Below are 19,654 nucleotides of genomic sequence, written 5' to 3'. Positions count from 1 at the left end.
TTAAGTGAATGTTTCAGTCACAGATGTATACCCCCATGCTGAATAAAAGCCCTTTGTTGTTTAACTCAGCTAATGAAGAACACAAGGAGGCACTGGTTTAACCAAGAGGACAGCAGACTACTGGAATCAGTATCTGTCTGCAAGAGAATTAGATAATCAAAGAAACTGAACAACGTAAATTAAATTAATTATTGGGATAATTACTTTGACATTATATTTTCAGTGCAGACACGTTCTCCCAAAGAAACTGTATAGAATTTCTTTGCAAGTGATAAACTGCTAACTCATGTTCTGTTCACCTCTCCAAAAGCATGCAGTTGGGAACATTTTGAAAACATAACACATATGTATGCACTATTTCTTTTAATATCACTTTATCTGCTCCTGCTAGATTCTACAAGTACAAACACCCATTCAAATGACACAACTACAAACAATGCGACTACAAACACGCAATGTATTTGTGATGATTTTTCCTAGATGTGCAACTGATTTAATATCTGATAACTCATATGAGATTCATTTAGATCCAAGCTTACACCTTTTTCAAGTGTATCAGCAGGATATTTTCATTGAAAGCTGTATATTTATTTTTTTTTTGCAGCTGGCATTGGAAATTTCCTGTGAATATAAACAAACTATACATATCCAGTATTCAGAAATAATTGTATTAACAATTTTGTATGTGAATGTTGCTTTGCATGTAGAGGAACAAAAGAGAGTAAGTTGGTACCTCTTTATACGGAGATAAGCCATGTAAAAAGTGGAACAGAAACAATTAACAGAACGATAAATGTTGAGGCTAAAATTTCACAGCACATCGTTAGACATCAAAGAATCTGTAAATAAATAAATACTTCAGATCTAGTGCACTTTCAAGTCACATTACTTCCTTGAATTACCAAGTTACGTGCAAATCAAGTGTTGGAAAAAAAATCTGTGAAAAAAAAGTACACTCGTTGGAATATGGTACACATGGCATTCCCTCTCTTCATTTTAAGTGGCTGAAAATACTGTATTTTCAGCTACAGTTGTTACATTTGCCTTGTTCTTTCAACCACAGTTCCTCATTCTCACCTCCACCACATCTTTTCTATGCCCTCAGTTAAAACAAATGACTGGTCCATGATTCCTGTGCCTGGACTCATGATGAAACAGCAGAGGCCTCTGACAGGAGAAGAATTAATAGGTATATGCAGGGGCAGAGGGCCAGTTACAAGCTCTTAAACGCAATAAATTAAACTCTGAGTAAAATCATTACCATTTAAAATCCTAGCTTATACACAGGGACTGAAAATGTGACTCAAAGAAAAGTATTTTAATGATTTCACTGGGTCCATGATTTTTCCCAGTATTCTCACCTTTGTTCACAAGTGACATGGGAACACCTTTCAAGCACCTGAAGATGTCTGAAAGTATTAGTGCTTTGTTCTACCTAGCAACTCTTTTACCTCTGGGTTTACTTTGTGGAATATGCTTATTAGAGTGTACCGTGTATGTATTTATATAGGAACATGTAAGATGAGTTTTTTAAAACTGCAAATAGACTACTTCCCCATTTTTCAAGCATAGCAAAACACTGTCTGTCTAATCAAGGCAAATACTTGCCAATCAAGCAAAGGGTTTTTTTTTCTGCAGGTTGATGGAATAACATCTAATCTTACCTCTCCATTCTCCAGGGGGTGGATTTTGGAATAATAAGAAGTGCATATGACTTCATCATCTTTTATATAGGATGGAGTTCCAGGACGGGGATGGATGTTGTAGCGTGTCAGGCACTCACTGTCTGTGATAGCATAATACTGCCACGGTTGATAGTCTACACCATCCAGCGAACGTTCTAATATCCAGTTCCCAGGTCGAGGCGAGTTAGCTGCTTTCACAATAACATACGCAATCTGGAAAATCTGAAAAACAGATGAATTGTTAAAACATAAGTGAATATATAATTATAAACTCGTTCCAGTTTCTTAATAGCTACCAAACTAAGAACAGTTAATATGGTAGTTTGATTTTTTCCCCTAAAAATGTGTATGGCCTCAGATTCCACTGAAACTCCAGAAATAAATTCTCCATTAACATTTCTGAAAGAAGATTAGTTGCATTAGGCCAATAGACACTTTGAAAATAGAATTAAAAATCACTCTAAATTCCACATAACTTAGTAGGTACTTTCTAAGCTGCAGTGTCAGCCAAATGTTTGCAAGTTTGTTTGCAAGTATTTTTAGTTTGTAGAAGTGGGTTTGTTTGTGTATGTGTACTTATAGACATACACTTTCTGCGATGTTTAAGAGTTGCCAAACTCTGTTACAACTTTATCACTGTTTAGAAAAAATGAAAGTTTAAGCTAGTGAAAGGTAATCACATCATGCTGAAATCATTCTAAAAAGCATTCTTGTTTCAATCACATGACTCAGCACTGTGGCCATAAATAAGTTTTATAGGACAGAGACACATCAAATATCACTATAAAAAGAATGTAAGCCTGTAATCAATGCTCATTATGGTCCATTTCACCTGCCTATTCAATTGATTTATCAAGGTTTATTTCTGTTTATAGGTTTGCTTGAATGCAAGCCACAAACAATATATTTGCAATTGCAGAATGACATACGTTAGTGACGCAGTTTTGGCTTCGTTTGTTTTTTTTAACCTAGTAACATCTAGACGCTGCAGAGATAGAAGCTAAGGAAAGGAAACAGCAATTTTCATTAGAAAAGAAGAACATACAGTAAGTTAATATTTTTAAGACGCAGAGTCTGCACATGAGGATGCCAGAGGGTATCATGGAAAGAACAGTGTTGTTTAATACTTAATGTTTTCTATATCAGATAGTCATTGTAAAGAAGCTGCTTGATTCAGACTTAGTCCACACAAGATCTGTTGTGAATACTTAAACAATCAGTAACCCTGGTGAAAGAAGATCCTACAGTAATTGATGAAAGAAACAGTAAGAAGACTCAGTTTGTTTTTTTTAATAACTACCAGTATTATCATAAAATAGAAATTATGTTAACTGGGAAAGTACTGCAAATACTACAGTACATTTGATGAGGGAGGCAAATGTCGTTTCAATAAATGAAAACGTTTATCTCCAATTATCATCCTTGCCTTCCGTGGAGATGCTGAGAACACGGTAAGATCCACAATTCCTTCAGTCAGGAATTCAAATCACTACAACCAAAGTTTTTCAGTGGGAATAACAAGCTGGTGAGGCTGTATTTATTTTGACTTGAAAAACATGCGCATAACTGTGCATTCGTGAAGGATTATCCCAAGTTATCAATATTTTTCTTTAATAGCATAAAAGAAAATCTTCAGAGACAAGGAAATCTGTGTCTCATTCCATTGTTTCAACAGGAATCATACAATCACTTGTCCACTGTTTCACAAATGCCCTTTCCACTCTTAACCTCATTTATAGTTATATTTAATTGTGGCCACAAATAACTATAACTGTAACTATACTGGATCAGTATCACCAATAATGTTTACAATAAACAGAGAAAAACACAATGTTAATATACCTCTACAAAGTGTTTCCTCCCAGGTAAGCTCTTTGAAATTAAAGAAAATAGCTGGAGTGTTTAACTATTTATTATTTCCTAAGGGAGGTAATGAGAAAAAGATCTCTTTTAAGGAACTAGTTTATCAAGAGTTGTTTTGTACGTTGTCCTCTGCATGAGTAAAGAATCCAACATATAATGTAAATTCTTTTTACACCAGCATGATCTAGTCAAACCACATAAACTCTTTCAGCTCCAGCCGTTCGGAATAGAGATTTCATTCTAGAGTACTTCTGAACACTTTTAAAAAAAAAAAATTAAATAAGTGTCTGTCTGGTTTGAGAGATACAGGACTAATTTCTCTTCTAATACTTGGGAAGACTCTACTGTCTGAATTTGTGAAAATACTGACTTTATAGCCAGCTATGGTGTGTGGGTTTCAAGGTGTCAGTGTTTTTGAGCTCGCCAGGTGCAGGGACAAGGAGGAGCGAGACCCGGGCACTTGACCCAAGCTGGCCAACAGCATTATCTCATACCATGAACATCACTTTCAATATAAATTAGAAAGTTTGCTGTGAAGTTCTCTCTCTCCCTTGATGGCTGCAGTCCTGAGAACTTCTTGCCCCGGTGCTGGGCCCCAGAGGCCTCCCAAAGCCATAGTGCTCACAGTGTTCGACATTTGCTGTCCGCTGCTGGGAGTACAAAGCTTCCCACTGTTATCGTTGGCTGAGTATGATCTTTGCATATTCTGTATTGGAATTGGAATTGTATTGGAATCAACATTGGTTCTTTAGTGCTATGAAGGTTAATTATCTAATCTTATTCTATTAAATCTGTTTATATTTCAACTCTCGGGTTTCCTTGTTTTTTCCCGATTCCCCTTCCTGGGTGGGGAGGGGTCATCAGGTGATAGAATGATTGTCTAAATGACAAAAAATTGTTATGGATTTCTCAAACTGTAACTGTGTCTTACCCCAAGTTCTCATAATAAGACTATTCCTTATGTGTTGAACAGATAACAACTAAGATTAAACACATTGCTAGGGCTTCTACCGTGGAAGATCGGTGGACACAGCTGACAATAAATTCATAATCTTAAGTGTGCATACATAGTTTCTTTTGTGGAAGTCCTAAAACTTGCAAAACTTCACAGATTTAATGCTATGCACTGCCTTTAGCCAAAAAAACATTTAGCGCCGCAAACATCTTGGACGCATTGGTTCCGTGGGGCCAAGAGGCGCAATCAATAGGAATTCTTTTCTTGTTTGCTTGCTTTGAAACACTAGGCTGTGTGGGAGAGTGAAACTTTCTACAGTTACTTTTCAAATTAGAGTCCTATTTCAATAACATTTCCTGCACATTCTGCTGAAGATTTGTTTGAAGTCTGGTTTCTTACCTTCTGGGATAGCATACTGTTTGACTGCAATTTATTATATACCGTTGGCTTTGATTAGTTTTAGCATACTTTGTAAATGAAACTGCCACAACATTTTATAAAAATAGCAGTGGAGAGGAAATGGCATATTGCAGGTCAGTGGGATGAACGTTATTTCTCTTAATCTAAACTTGACAAGGAAAATGCTTGTTAACATAAATAAAAGAGTACACGTGAAGAGTTGTTTTTAACTACCACTCAATTTCAGTTTTTGGCCTGATCCAGACTACTACTGTTGCAGTCTCCGAGAGTTCCTGTAGTGGCTTCTGCACCAGCACTGAGCTATCTGCAACCCACTGACATGTGAAATATTGTCTTTTCTTTTTCAAGTCTCTATTCACAAGTGGAACTGAACTGAAAGACTGTTTTGTATAAAACAAAATTATTTCCCGGGCAGTGAAATAGAGCTGGAACTAAAGACCAGAATTTTTAAATCTTGGTAGGCTGCTAACGCTAATTGCAGTCACAGGAAGATGAGCAAGCACATGCATCAAAAACATGGCCCGATTAATATTCCTGATCTTTCTCACTAAGGCTGGGCTGAAGGAAGTACAGGATGCTAATCTGTGCTTCTTAGAAACACCTTTTCTTTGGGGCACAGCTAGACTCATAGAGCTTTAGCAGGAATCAGGAAGACATTTGTCCCAGCTTAGAGCGCTACCCTAGTCACTACCAGCTCATCACAGCTCTGTGACACAGACAACAAACTCACTGTATTCCATACTTTCATGTGCTTTCTAAACAAGTTGACAGTAACAACTAGTGCAGAAATAAAAAGATTAAAATTAATGGCAGCTGTATGATGATTCTCAAAGCAAGTTGATGTCATGGAAGCAACATTGACTTTTGAAACAATTGGAAAACTGTCTTTCTCCAGGTAGAAGAGTAACCCTTCTTTTACTGTGGAGTTGCTTAGCAAATGATATTCTAGTTACTATACTACAGCCAACAAGAGCTTAGTGGCACGAGAATGCTAATACCAATAAAGTCTAACATGTCACTGAGTTTTGCTGTATTTGTTTCCATAATCAAAAAAGTGAGCCTGCTCAGCTTTATGGAGCCAAGTTTCCTAGTAAATATTAACACCGAGCTTCTATTCCCACAGAGTAATTGATGGAGCATGCCTGGTTTACTTTTCAAATAGCATCAATAAGCTGACACATGTCAATTGATGTAACAATTGTACAATCTGAGAGAATATCTGATTTTATACAAGTCCAATACAATGTCACCTGAAGACTAAAGTTTGCTGATACAAATACAAAACCAGAGAACTACCAACCTGCCTAGTACCATGTAATAGTCCATTAACACAGCTGCCAAAGTGCAGCTGGTGTTTTTTTACTACTTGCTCTGCTCATGTGACCATAGTGTAATTATGAGAGTGGGAGGGAAATAGTCTAAATAGTCCTCTAAGCTTTTCCCAAATTCTAGTCAACATAATAACACAATCCTCAAGATGAGAAACAAAACGAGTCTTGGGTCTCATTTTCACTGGTAATTGTCTCAGCAGTGAGATCTGTGAAGCACATATTGTGAGGAACAGTTCCATAAGTTATAGCACTGTATCTTCTTATGAATGCCTCATAAGACATAGAAAAGTGCATCCTACTATACAGGATAATTTGCTACACTAATATTATTCAGATAGAGCTGAAGTGAATCATTAATCTGCATTGGGTTAGCTAGTGAAGCAGGAAATCTCATTGTGCCTGACTCCCACCTGCACTTCTATTTAAAAAATAAATTCTTCAGTTAGAAACCGTTCATGTAAGTCAGAATATCATCAGAGAAAAAATACAGTACCGCACAATTCTATAGAAGTATTTCCATTTCATTTTCTCAACAGAATAACGTAGTAGCTCTAATGGAGACTTCCATCAATAATCTGGTGTAAGCTGTGTATCTACTTATTTACCATAATTATATTATGTTGTTGATTATTATTCCAGTTCAGTGGTCAAGTAAACATGGTATTCTTTCATAGAGAAGAGTGCAAAATTTGGGCAAGGGTATGTTTCCTTACAGGCTGGCATAAACAGTTTTAAAATTTGTGGCCTTAAACGTCCCATAGATTTATTTAACCAGACATTTAAGTGCTCTTAGGCACAGCAAAGCACTGCAGCCACCCCTTGTCCCAGTGCAAAATTCATCTGGATGAGTCAATTGAAAAAACTATCTCGGAACACCCTGCAGAACCCCCTGCTAATGGGGGTTATTGCCCACAGGGGGTATGACTCATTAAGAAAAGCAGGGGAAAAAAACATTTTTGGACTGCGTAAAATTTATTTGGGATGTATTAAGGGGATTGTGTAAAGGGATGAGATTTTCTATGGAACATTTAGGGGAGGGAATAAAGGCGGGGAAAGGAAGGGATCAAGGTGGATCAGGGAGGAACAAGTGTAAGATAGAGGAAAAAGGAGATAAAAGGAACCAGTTGACTGTACATAGCTATCTGGTCGGCATGTTTGTCCTAACCTTGATCACTGAAGTCTGATCTATTTTCTCATTAAATCCTGTTTCTAACTATCTTCCATTTAGGTGTGCTCTCTTTTTTGAGCGGGTATCTGTGAACAAGAGTTAACTTCAAGCTCAACTAGCCAGCAAGTAGAAGAGGTCTGAATACCAACAATTAGAGTAGGGCTGCAAATCTCCAAGGCTCTTCTATTTGGTTGCCAGCAACTGGGGACACCAGTGAGACCTGGGGCCAGCTAGTGGATAGATTATCTAAGGCCAGCTATTGAAGTGTTGCATGTTGTGTATGCATCCATAGATATAAACACACATGCTCCTAGCAGACTTTAATCCTAATTAGCCAGAGAGGAAGACCAAGCTGAGGCAACTTGTGCTGCCTTTGTGTGAGTGCTGTGTGTTCGTGTGGGAGCTGATAGGGCACTGTGGCTTATTTATGTTGCTCTGCGTGTGTGTGCGTGTTTCACTCTCTCAGAAGCATTTGCTCTGCCATGCCACAGTCTGAACGTGAAGACAGAGCTGCAGCAGCCTTGCATCCAGAAGGCTACCAGATTCAGTAACTTCTAGCACTTAGGATGACCAACAATCAGGAATCACAGATCTAAACAAATTCTCAATGCAAAACAGAGTTTCTCGATCTTTACGCTCGTGGATAAAAACGACTGTTATATATGCAGGACATCATGCATCTCAAATTAAGTATTACATTTGCACTATTGTTCATTTTGGAATAGCCTCTCCTGCAGGCTTAAGACATGAAACAGACTAAATCCAACCACTTCTGCTAATGAGCTAAAGCAGAGGTTTTGTGAATTTGAGAAACAGTTCCTCTTGTTCTCAGAGACAGATATAAATTCCTTATTATTCTATGTGGTCAGTCATATTTCAATTCACATAAGCCGTTATGGATTATTGTTTGTGTCTATTATTTATTAAAGAGAGAAGACAGTTTTGATGCAAGAATTTTCAAACAATTGGCTATTTATGAACAACTAACCTTCTCATTTTAGTCTCACATCCAACTCAGACAGAGAAAAAGCCTAATTGAGAAATGGAGTGGCTCTCCAAATTCCTCAAATGACCATGTAGCACGTATCTTTTTCTATTGCTGTCCTGAGAGACAGTGGCCATGGTTTCAAACATCCTGCTCACAGCTAGAAATTCTGTAATTGAAAATGCTGGCATGGGAGGAAAAAAAAAAAAAATGCTTAGCAGGATTCAACTAATATCAGTTTAGAGAGCTGAACAGCTCCCTGCCATGCTGCAGTTTGCCTTCTAATGACAATGTCTCTCCTGTTCATCTGAGCTTCTTCCAACTGAAATGCTGCTACCAGATGGGGAATTTGGGCTCAAAGACGCACATGCTTCACTCCAACATAGTTTTTTTTCCACAGTGTTGCAAACAATTCTGGTTACTAGATAGCAGGGCATCATCTGTCCCAGAAAAAAATGCAGCTACACGTATGTCATGCAAAATAAGATGTCCACAGCACTTCATGGGAAAACCTGAGAAAGATTTTACCATAGCAAACTTTGAAAAGCTCGAAGGTGGGTGTCTCCAAATCAAGCCAGAAAAGAAATATTTCATCTTTTCTAATTAGACAAAAATTCACTCATGTAAAATGCTCAGTCCCATTAAGTTAATACGTGCAGTACTTGCATTTAAAAAAAAAACAAAACAAAACAAAAAAAACCCCAAACCAAATTACAAATGCCTCAATTTAGAACAATCTCAGCTTTCTCCCTCCCCTGTATATTACTGCCAGAGAGGCTCAGGTTCCTTTAAGAACATTTTCTTTTCCTTGAGAAAAATAGATCCTTTATTAATACCTCTCAACTTTTGCTCATGTCATAAGTAAAATATGATTATAACTTGTGTCATTCTAAAAAAAATTAGAAGCAAATTCTGTTAAAACAGTGCACTTTATAAAATGTCAAACTGTTAAGCTCTCAAGTTGTCCAGCTGTTGAGTATCTAAGATACATGAAGCTGAATGGAAGGAATCAGTACCTGTAAAGCTTCTGGCACTGTCAGCTTTGTTCTTTGTAATTTTCTCTGTTGGTTTTCTCCATTACTCACTGTTCAGTTGTTTGTGAAGGCCTCGAAAAGAATAGCTGCTTTCTGTCGATCATTTTTGCTGCTCATCATTGGCCTAGTGTACACCAGTACTGAGGGCTAACGTTAGTAATTTTTTTTCACAGTGCTTTTAAATAATAGCAGAAAGCAATTTCTTTTTTTCTTTGTTTCCTAAGGCTAATCACTTCTTTCCATAGAGACAGGGTATGGTAAGGAAAGGAAAATTGGTGGAAATGCCAATATTCAAACCTTTCTTCTTCAAACCTAGACAATAGCAGAGAAGAGAAAAAACAGAAAGGCATGTTCTTTTTTTTTTTTCCCCTCCTTGATCCAAGAACTGATGCTCAGCCTGAGTCCAGCAGTGTTGAGAGTACCCAGGGTAAAGTGTTCTCATTTCCTTCAGTGAGGTTTCTACGCAGTGTCCTCTCACCAGCAGTGACCTGTCTGTTCCTCTAGCTTGAGAAGAAAAGAACTATCACACCCATTTTTTTAGGCTCCATTCAAAAGTTCTACAGTGCTAAACCTTGAAACCTAAAAACTTAAAAACTATTCTCAATCTCCTCAACTATTACAGACTCAGACGAAGTCTTTACACTTTAATTCCATAATGAGAATATTAACATAGGTAAAACTATTTAGGAAAAACAGGAATAGCACATAAGAATCAGCTTTTAGCGGTGAATGTGTACTTTTCATAGAGTCATTTGGGTTGGAAGGGAACTTTGAAGACCTAGTCCAACCCTCCAGCCTTAAGCAGAGACACCTTGTACTAGAGGCTGACTGCTTGGTAGTTCCCAGGGTCCTCTTTATTACCCTCTTCAAAAATAGGTGTGATATTCCCTTTTCTCAAGCCACTGGGGCCTTCGCCTGACTGCCATGGCTTTTCAAACATGATGGATAGTGGCTTAGCAACTACATAAGCCAATTCCCTCAGGACCCTCAGATGCACCTCCTCCAAGCTATTCAGATTTCCTTTTTGTACAACAGAGAGCAAGTTCACACTGCACTAATTTTATCAATGTGAAATTAAAGATCTTTTCCAATGTTATGGTTTCTGACTTTTCTGCAGAGTGCTAAAAAGTATATAAATAAATACTTGTTACTCAGTGAGGCGACATCTATCTGTCATGCACCTTGTATAGAGGGATACAAACAAACATCTGAAACTGTTGTACTGTTAGAATAGAGCATCTCCTGCATTATCAACATTTAAACCTTTGACATTTCCCTGCTGAAACCTTCACAAGCTTATACTTTGAGTTCCTTGAAAAGGACGTGTTATTCACCATATATAATGTATGAGGCATCACCTTGAGGACCTGGGATTTTGATTTGATTTTGATTGTAAGCTCATTGATCTGAATATGAAATAGGCATGTACTATTTTGTAGCCATTCCCTGAACAAGACAAAATGTTCTCTCCATCTCAATCTGGAAATATTGTGCAATATGAACAACTTGAACAATGAAAACATGAATAAAGTAGTAACTTTAGCCTTCAAATAAAAAAAGAGACTTTTTTCCAAAATATTTTCAGCCTCTTATTTGCTTCTTTCTTTTCTTCACTTTCTTTTCTTATACACCATGCTTCATTTCTTCAGCTGAACATGATAGTTGTTAAAAAGGCTTAAAAATATATTCTCACAGTGATTCTAAGCTGTCTCATCACTAAACTTTGGAAATTTCAAAAACATACACAAACAAAGAAGAAAATGGAAAAGAAATGAGATTCTAAATCTGACTTCCAGATCAAAAAAGTGTATGCATGTTCAGTTTTCTTTTTTGCTTTCAGTTCTTAATACTTTTTAAATTATCCTGAGAACTGCTTTAGATGTGGGTATGCCACTGTATGGCATTGCAGGGGATATATGAAATATAAAAGGCGAATTATGAGATGAGTAATTTTATATATTTCCATCTCATAGCCCCTTTTACAATCACAGTTTATTTCTGAATAATTAAAAGACATAACATATTAGGACCCACAACCAAACGAAAGGTTTATCTTCACCATGAAGTTGTATGTTCTGTTTAAAAACAAACCAAGTCTCTGTTTTTCCATGTTTTGTAACTGGAGAGATAAACTGCATACCCTTTCCTAAGTTTCTTCAGTCACTTATTATACATTAGTCCAAATCAAACAAAGAGCTTCATTAATGAGAGTTTTTACTGACTATCTAAACCACCTCATTGATAAATGAGTCTCTAAGTGCTTCCACAGAGCACATGACCTGCTGCACATGGACTTCACAGACCACAAAGAGAGACAGGGAGTGGAAGAATAATTTTGCCATCCACAGATTTCATGAAAGGAGTGTGTGTATATATACATATATATACACACATTCATTCTTCATTGTTCAGAACAAGGAATTATTTTATGCAGCTCCAAGGCCTATTTAAACATTAACTTTATTATCATTAGTACTCCTTCCCAGAGTGGTTTTAGATCCACCAACAAATCAAGATCATGATGAGGACCGATGAGGAAAACCCCTTGGCAAATCAGATTCAATGCTCTTCACCACTCTCTGACCTACTGTACACATTAAGAGGAGCAGCGTTTTACCCTGTGCCACATACTGCTATCTGAACACTTTTACAGCCTGCTAGCTTAAACAAAAGGCAATTAAAAACAACCTTAAGCATATTTCATCAAATCATTGCATAAATACTGGCATAATACTGTAAAGCACTATGCGGCATTCGTATGACAAAGTACTTTCTTGCCATTAGGAGTTGCTCCTACTCCCTTAAATCTTAACTTACACACAAAACCTCACAAAAAAACAAATTAGTAAATTAATAATTTGTCTCTTAACACATATTGAGCTGTTCTGTTACGACAGTTTTCATCATGTGTACTACAGGATCTTGTTGCCCATCCTGTGGCATAGACCTTAAATTTCAATAATAATTTTGTGGGAAATGGCTAGCACGACAGAAGCGCTATTTCATGACCATCACGGTCAGCTTCAAAACTTGGTTTTTTAAGTCAGCTTTTTATTCATCATAAAAATGACAACATATTTCTTCAGTAAGGAGAGCACAATCTGTTCAAGGCTGAGAAGCCTATGATCCCATTATTTGTCATGCCACCATTCTCCCAGGCTCTGGGACTTTCTTCAGAACTGGAATTGCCAATAGTACAAAATCTGAAGAAAACCTTCTATTCATGTCAGAACGTATGTGTCACTCTGGATTCAAAGATCATAATAGAGTATTTAGGACCCATATTCTGAAACTATTAGCCTGAAGGATGGAAAGGTGAATAGCTTTCTTGGTTAAAGCCAAAATTAGAAAAGGAAAAGTGGTATGTATATTTATTGTAGTCACCCAGGGGAAATGTAAGGCAAGTAACCTCAGAAAGAAAAACTATAAATTCTCAAAACATTTTTAATCTTTGTCAGTGTGTATTATGAACTGAAAGGATTTGCTTACTTAGAGAGCTTTCTGGCTACCCACAAAGCAATAAAGTTATGCTCTGATTTAGTGGGGAGAATAAAAAAAAATTGGGCAAAATAATCCCGTGGAGATTTATTGTTAATACAGCTACTCAACCTAGCTAGCAGGACTTTATATGGTGGGTATTACAACGGATCTTCCAGGATGATAATGGCTTCTTAGCATTTCAGAATGCATTGAAGAGTACTCTCTCCATGTATTATTGCACCACTTATGAAAACCTTTTTTTTAAATGCTGCAAGAAAGTCAGCTTGAGTAACTTCACTGATACTTGTTTCTTAGAACACGTAAAAGCTTAATGCAGCAGGCTCTACTGGAGTTATGGCTAGCATAGATGTGCACTTTTGACCCTTAGCTAAGGAAAAAGGTCATTCATTTTTCTTTAGGCTTTTGTCTGAGTGATATCTGTGTGGAAAACTTTATTCTGAGACAAGAACTGAGCCCCGGATGACATCGGTCACCAGTGTGCATACATTCTGTTTAAGCATAGTCTCCCCTTCCCATGAAGAGAAAGGCAGGTGGAAAGCTTCGTAATATGAAGTATACTTGCTAATAGTATAAACCGGGTAGTTCTTGAAAATGTTCACTGAGATATCAAAACACTTACTACAGTTCTTTTTGTTTTCACAATTACTAATAATTATGTTTTCCAGGTATGTTTGCTATAAATCCTTACTCGTATATTTATGTGTTGTTTGTTTTCTACCTTTTCTTTTTACTTTTTTTAAAATAATTTCATTATAAACTAACTTCAAATACAATAGTTTTGCTTTGGTTAAAAATAATATCAGAAGAACAAAGTATGCTTTGTTTCATCCTATAGACATCTGATTATTGCATTACCAGCAAATTGTGATACCAAAGAAACGAATTATTAAATATTCAGATTCGAGTCTGTGAAGACAACAAAACCCAAATTTTTTTTTTAAAAAAATCAGCATCATAACATCCAGTTACATGTGTAAAAATTGGTTGAAGACTTCAATAAAAGGACTTTAATAAAAACATATCTCACTCTTTTTTTTATTTTTTAGTTCCACAGCCTTTTCATGGTTTTAGTTGCATCTTTTTAGAGTGTCACTTTAACAGTTCAGTACCACTTAGGCATAACTGAGCCAGCACAGTGGATTTAGGATTATTTTTTTTTGAGAGAGAGATAATTGAATGTTTTGTGTTCTCAAATGTTTATATTACTTCAATGCAAAAAAAATATTATAAACAAATATTCAGGATGACAGCTCTATGTTGCAGGCACAGACTCATAGATCAGTATTTTATACTTCAAGGTTTTACAATCAGTTGAAGCCAACACAGAGACCCAGCTGACCCAGAGAGGGGTGGAAATGTTTTCTCCACCACCTCCAGAAATATGTTCCTGCCCCCTCCCCCAACGCTGGCATTAAAACCCCAGACAGCACGCCAAATTAGAGAAGTGATCTGGCAGAAACCTCACCCCAAAAAAACAAGACAAGACTTCGTTTTCAGTATCAAGGTACTGATCTGGTTCGCTGCGTGGCAGCCCAAGTGCTACTGCCAGAACAAGGGAGACAGGAATGTCTCCCTTTAGCCCATTTGGGGATGGGGAGGAAGAGCAATCACGGAACTGCAGCACTACAGTCTGAACAGACTTTGCTTCTGTCCACATTTCTCTCTTTAGACAAATATTTTTGAAGATGGACAAAACAGACTGGAATTTGTTGGTGAAGTCTCAGTTTGGATTAATTTCCATTTCTGTTAAATTACTTTCTGGTTTGGGGATGAACACAAGCTTTAAGCTTTATCTTTACAGAAACTGTTTTGAAAGCGTCTCAGAGATATGAAGCACGTAATTATTAGTAAAAGAGAAAAAGAAAATATTAACTGAAAACCTAAGCAAAATGTTTGGACATATGTACAAGTTTAACATATGAAGACCAATCGGCACTTAATTTTACTAATCTGGTTCTTGTATCCCAAGACTAAAACCAGTGTCATTAACCTTCCCTTTATTCCTTTAGCTATTCCAATATCTGTATTTGATTACAGCTATTGATAGCTGTAATTTTTTCCAGTGGAAAATGTATTCAATATTCCAGAGCAGAGAAAATATAACATGAAAACCAAGTATGTCCTAGTAATATACATATTCCTATACTACTGTGCAGATAGTGTGTAAAGGTTATTTTAATATGGCTGTGTTGCTCAACACATTCTGATTCCTTACCTAACGTTTGGCGAATTGTTATTAGTTAAAACAGAAAACTGTAAACCTGTACAAAAAGAAGTAATGTTGTCGTGAACTATCTTATCATCCAATTTACCTTATATTTCAGTGTGGCTGTAAGATTGACTTCAGTCAGTCCCTAAAGGATTAGTTTAACTGGATCTAATTGTGGGGTTCAACTGTAAAGACAAAGACCCACACAGTGGTTTCCAGTCATTTTTCGAAATCAGACAACAGGGAGATGATTCCAGAATCCAAGAATCATGCCACAACTTCTAAGTGGTCAGGACTCAAAAACGTGGTTATTTCTTCTATAAGAAGAAAATAAGTTGAACAGGGATGCAGGTTGAGTAAATTCATGGTCTCTGCCGCTTAATTTGCATTATGACACAGTTCCGAGAAGATGTATTTTCAGACTGGCTTTGGAAGGGACGATGAAACACAGACAAGTTTCATTTACTAGAAATGCAAAGAAATGGCTGGTCAGAAAGGGCAGCTTTACTTTTGAGATTACACAAGTACTCCAAGCCAGTCCTTCCTATAGCCATCTTCTTCTTACCTCCTCAGTCAAACACCAGAAGGGAGAGGAAAGAAGGCCAAAAGTGAGCAGAGAATTGGTGACAGAAATAAGAATCTAATTGCTCATATAATCTTTCATTTAAAACAGCCATTCTTTAAATTAAACATATTACGAACAGGTAGCCTGGCTCAGTCTGGCCACACATCTGGGCAACATCTTCAACATGGTTCTGCAAGACTACTTGCCACACTTGCCTCAAGTCATTCTTGACTAACAAATATGCCAACTCTGCTGCTGTGGAACACTGATGAGGTCCTTCTGAGAGAGAGTCATGCTCCTCCAAGTGATCTGGCTAATGTTGTGCACCCAGGGAAATGAAAGCTGAAAATAATGTTTCCTTCAAGCAGCTATCAATCAACACAGCACAGTCATACTGGCAAAACAAAGGAGCAAATGACAAGCAAGGTCCCACAAGCAAGGTCTCTTCGCAGGAGGTTTCTCCTCCCTCATACTTTCCTTCTCCCCCAACAAAGGTCAGCAATATTACATTAAGAAATGGGGGAACACCACCATTTTGGTCTGTGTAGCATCTAACAGGCTTAATAAAAATCTGGACTCTGTTCAGACACAGCGCTTATGAGGGTACATCCACGTTAGCTTTTTAGCTCAGATAAGGAGCATGCTTTTGAGGTGAATCCCCCAACTGTCCCAGTTTTAGCATTCACATCACGAATAGATTGTGGAGCTCACAAACTGGATCCCTTTCAGATAAGAACTAAGCCAGAAGAACATGCTTAGACATAACTGATTCATTTAAGCTGCTAATGGATATTCAGCCCATGATGCAGAATAGAGCTAGTCTGAAGTAAATTTCCTGACAAGTGAGCTGGGTCCTCAGCATCAAATAAACACAAATCCTCTTCCAAGTCCATCCCCCCTCTCTCCCACTGTGACACACTCTTTGCCAATGCAGGCAAAACTGAAGTATCAATATTCAGATTTTTTTCCTCAGTTGGTTTCAAATCATACTCAAATGTTCAAATTATAGGTCACATTTCACATTATGTATAGTAGTCCGCAGCACAGCAACAGATGTATAAACACATTGTGTATTACATGCAACCCAAAATTCAAACTTTAAAATAAAAATAATATTTTTAAAAAATCAAGAATTATAAAGCACAGCAACAAAGTAATTAATCACAGTCCACATTGTGCATTTGGTATCCGTAACTCAGCCATGACATATTACTTTCAGAAATGTATTATATGCTATTTCTGATGTTTGTAGCTCTCCTACCTATAATAGCCAAGAGTGAAGACGTACTTTCCATGGGACCCTTCCTCCCTAATGATCTTGTTTTCCAATTTGATGGCAACTGTGCACATACAGATTCTGTTTCCTTTCATTGATAGGAGGGTTTTTTTCCCCTCCTTTTTAAGCTCTTACCACAGACTGCCACACTGAGCTTTTACAACACTAGTCTGAGTCCTATCCTGTTATTTTCCTGTCCCAGCCTGAATCTCTCCATTCACCTTGTCACAGTTTCTTAGTTCTCTCATGCCTGTCTTTTGCCACAGAGCCACTTAGTTGTAGTCTTGTGTAGAAAAAGCAAAAGCAATCACTCAGTTTTGCAATTCTTTTCCTCTTCTTAGTGTTATTAAAGATATGCCATATATGTTTGTGACTGTGCACACGTGCACGTGTGTGTGTGTATTTCTGCTCATGGGTATTAAAGCGAATCAAATAAGAAAGAAAACATTCAAAACCAGATCAAAATCCTCCATTCAAATTATATTTGGACAATACAGAATTATAAAATAATGAAGTTCGCATTATCAGAATATTGCTGTCAGCTTTTTGTAAATGCTTTTCAAAATGCATCTAAGCAAGTCAAGCATTCTTCTCCTACTTATAGCTATTCAGTTCTCTATGTAGTTTCAGAAATGGCACTTCCCAAAGTATAATACGTGCCACTCATAGTAAAGTCTATGAGTCTAAAAATGTATATTCTAAAAAGTACTGAAATACACTTCCGAAGAAGTGGGACTGCAGTGATTTCTACATGGAGTCGGAACACAATTTTTTAGACTCCTTCCTCCCTTCCTACAGAAAGAGGGCAGGGGACAGAATGAAAACACAAGGTGAAAGAGTTGGACACTGTCAGAGCTTTAGGAATTTAAAACCGATGAACTGCAACTGCTATATAGAGAAATCAACTATATAGCTTAATCAGTTATTCTTGCTCTTGCACCTGATGAGGTGCACCTTGTAAGATCCAATGAGGCTCTGAGTTGTGCCAACTACTTTCTTTTCTTCAGAAATACATGCCTGGAAAGGATTACCTGGACACTGAACTGATCCTCCACAATGTCAGGCAATTAAGATATACTTATCAAGTCCAGAATTTTCTGCCAGAAGATTATGTCTGGGTACACCTGAGTTGCACACATCTACAGGTCACATAAAATATTCTGGCACCATTTAAAAAAATATCAGGCATACAGTAAAAAAAACCAAACCCCACAGAAATATACTCCTGGCACAAATATCTTAGCAATATCAAGGGTATTGCCAATGTCCTTCTTCCCCACAACAGCAGGGAATTTGTTAATAAAAGTGTCCTGATGTGTGTAGAAATCAGAAACAGATGGGCTGACCATCTCACCTCAAACTGCCAACTGGTTTCCCTGTGTATTTGCCAATTTTCTTTAAAGATGCTCTACTAATCTTCCACACCACTGTGAAATTAAACCAATTGAGGATTTGGGATGGCATGAGTGCAGGGAATATGTTCTCCCTGGAAGCCTAAGCATTTCTGTTTTGCCAACTCCCTTCTCTGTACTTCTTGAAGAGAAGACTTATTTTCTGTGCTGCTAAACATTGCACACACTGGACCTGAATTACTGTTGTTGCACTTGAACTGCGCACCACTTAGGGTGAAGCCCATAGACCCTACACAACCAGCAGGAGTAAGAGATGCAGACCAGCGGACAGCTTCTCTTGGTAATTTGTGAGTGCTTCATGGATGCAACAAGCTAGCACGCCGATGGACCTACCCTGTCAAACTCAGATCTGCAGTTTCACTTTCAGTAATCAGGAGAGCTCAACCTTTCATTTTAACCTCCATTTATTTTCGTGTGAGCAACTCTCAAATAAATCTACATTCATCTTTTGGCCTCCTATGCACTTGCTGATGAAAAGCACTGTAAAAAAATAATCTCACATGTACAGCTATGAATGGTGTTCCATAATATTCTTGTGAAATAGATAAGATGGTGGTTGCCAAAATGGCTTAAAAGTCTAGAAAAGTGAAGGGTTAAGAGCAAATTAGCAAAGATGCTCAGAACAGAATCACAGAATCACAAAATGATCAGGGTTGGAAGGGACCTCTGGAGATCATCTAGTCCAACTCCCCACCAGAGCAGGGTCACCTACAACAGGTTGCACAGGACGGCATCCAGGCGGGTTTTGAATGTCTCCAGAGTGGGAGACTCCACAACCTCTCTGGGCAGCAAATTTGGTTCCTTTCTGGGAACCAAATAGTTCCAGTTTTCAACTGATACTTTTTTAACAGATGGGGTACAAATTTCAAACGTACTTTAATGAATTAGAAACTTAGCCTCCACTATAGATAAAAGCTCTTTATAAGTACTATGGTAAACCTCAACTGCTGGGAGAAAAGAAAAAAAAAAATACTGCATTTTTCTCAACCAGACTGATAATGTTTTGGTTCCTCCTAAAGTTAAATATATATTACATCTTTATTTTATTAGTTATTGCTAACTAAAATATACCATTTTTATATGGCTACACTGCACAATAATGTAAAAAAAAAAATGTAGTTGCCCCAGAAGGCCAAGCATTATATAAATGAAGAAATTGTAATTATTTTCTGTATTTTTTCATGAAATTAGGATTGCTAAAAGCATTCCATGTACTGTCATAATTACCAGTAATAACATGCAAACTAATG

At 37.3% G+C, this 19,654-nt stretch overlaps 1 protein-coding gene across 1 annotated transcript in view; it reads right to left on the bottom strand.

Annotated features, from left to right (window-relative positions):
- Positions 1-19,654, bottom strand: part of LAMA2 (laminin, alpha 2) — a 290,790-nt gene that overhangs the window by 262,491 nt on the left and 8,645 nt on the right. The window contains exon 4 of the mRNA XM_009880193.1: positions 1,665-1,907. Coding sequence (XP_009878495.1) covers positions 1,665-1,907 — 243 coding nt within the window. The remainder of the gene's footprint in view (positions 1-1,664; positions 1,908-19,654) is intronic.

The sequence above is a fragment of the Charadrius vociferus genome, unplaced genomic scaffold (assembly GCF_000708025.1).
Source record: "Charadrius vociferus isolate BGI_N301 unplaced genomic scaffold, ASM70802v2 scaffold82, whole genome shotgun sequence".
Taxonomy (NCBI): domain Eukaryota; kingdom Metazoa; phylum Chordata; class Aves; order Charadriiformes; family Charadriidae; genus Charadrius; species Charadrius vociferus.
Note: the sequence above shows the minus strand (reverse complement) of the source record. Positions and strands in the feature narration are given on the sequence as shown.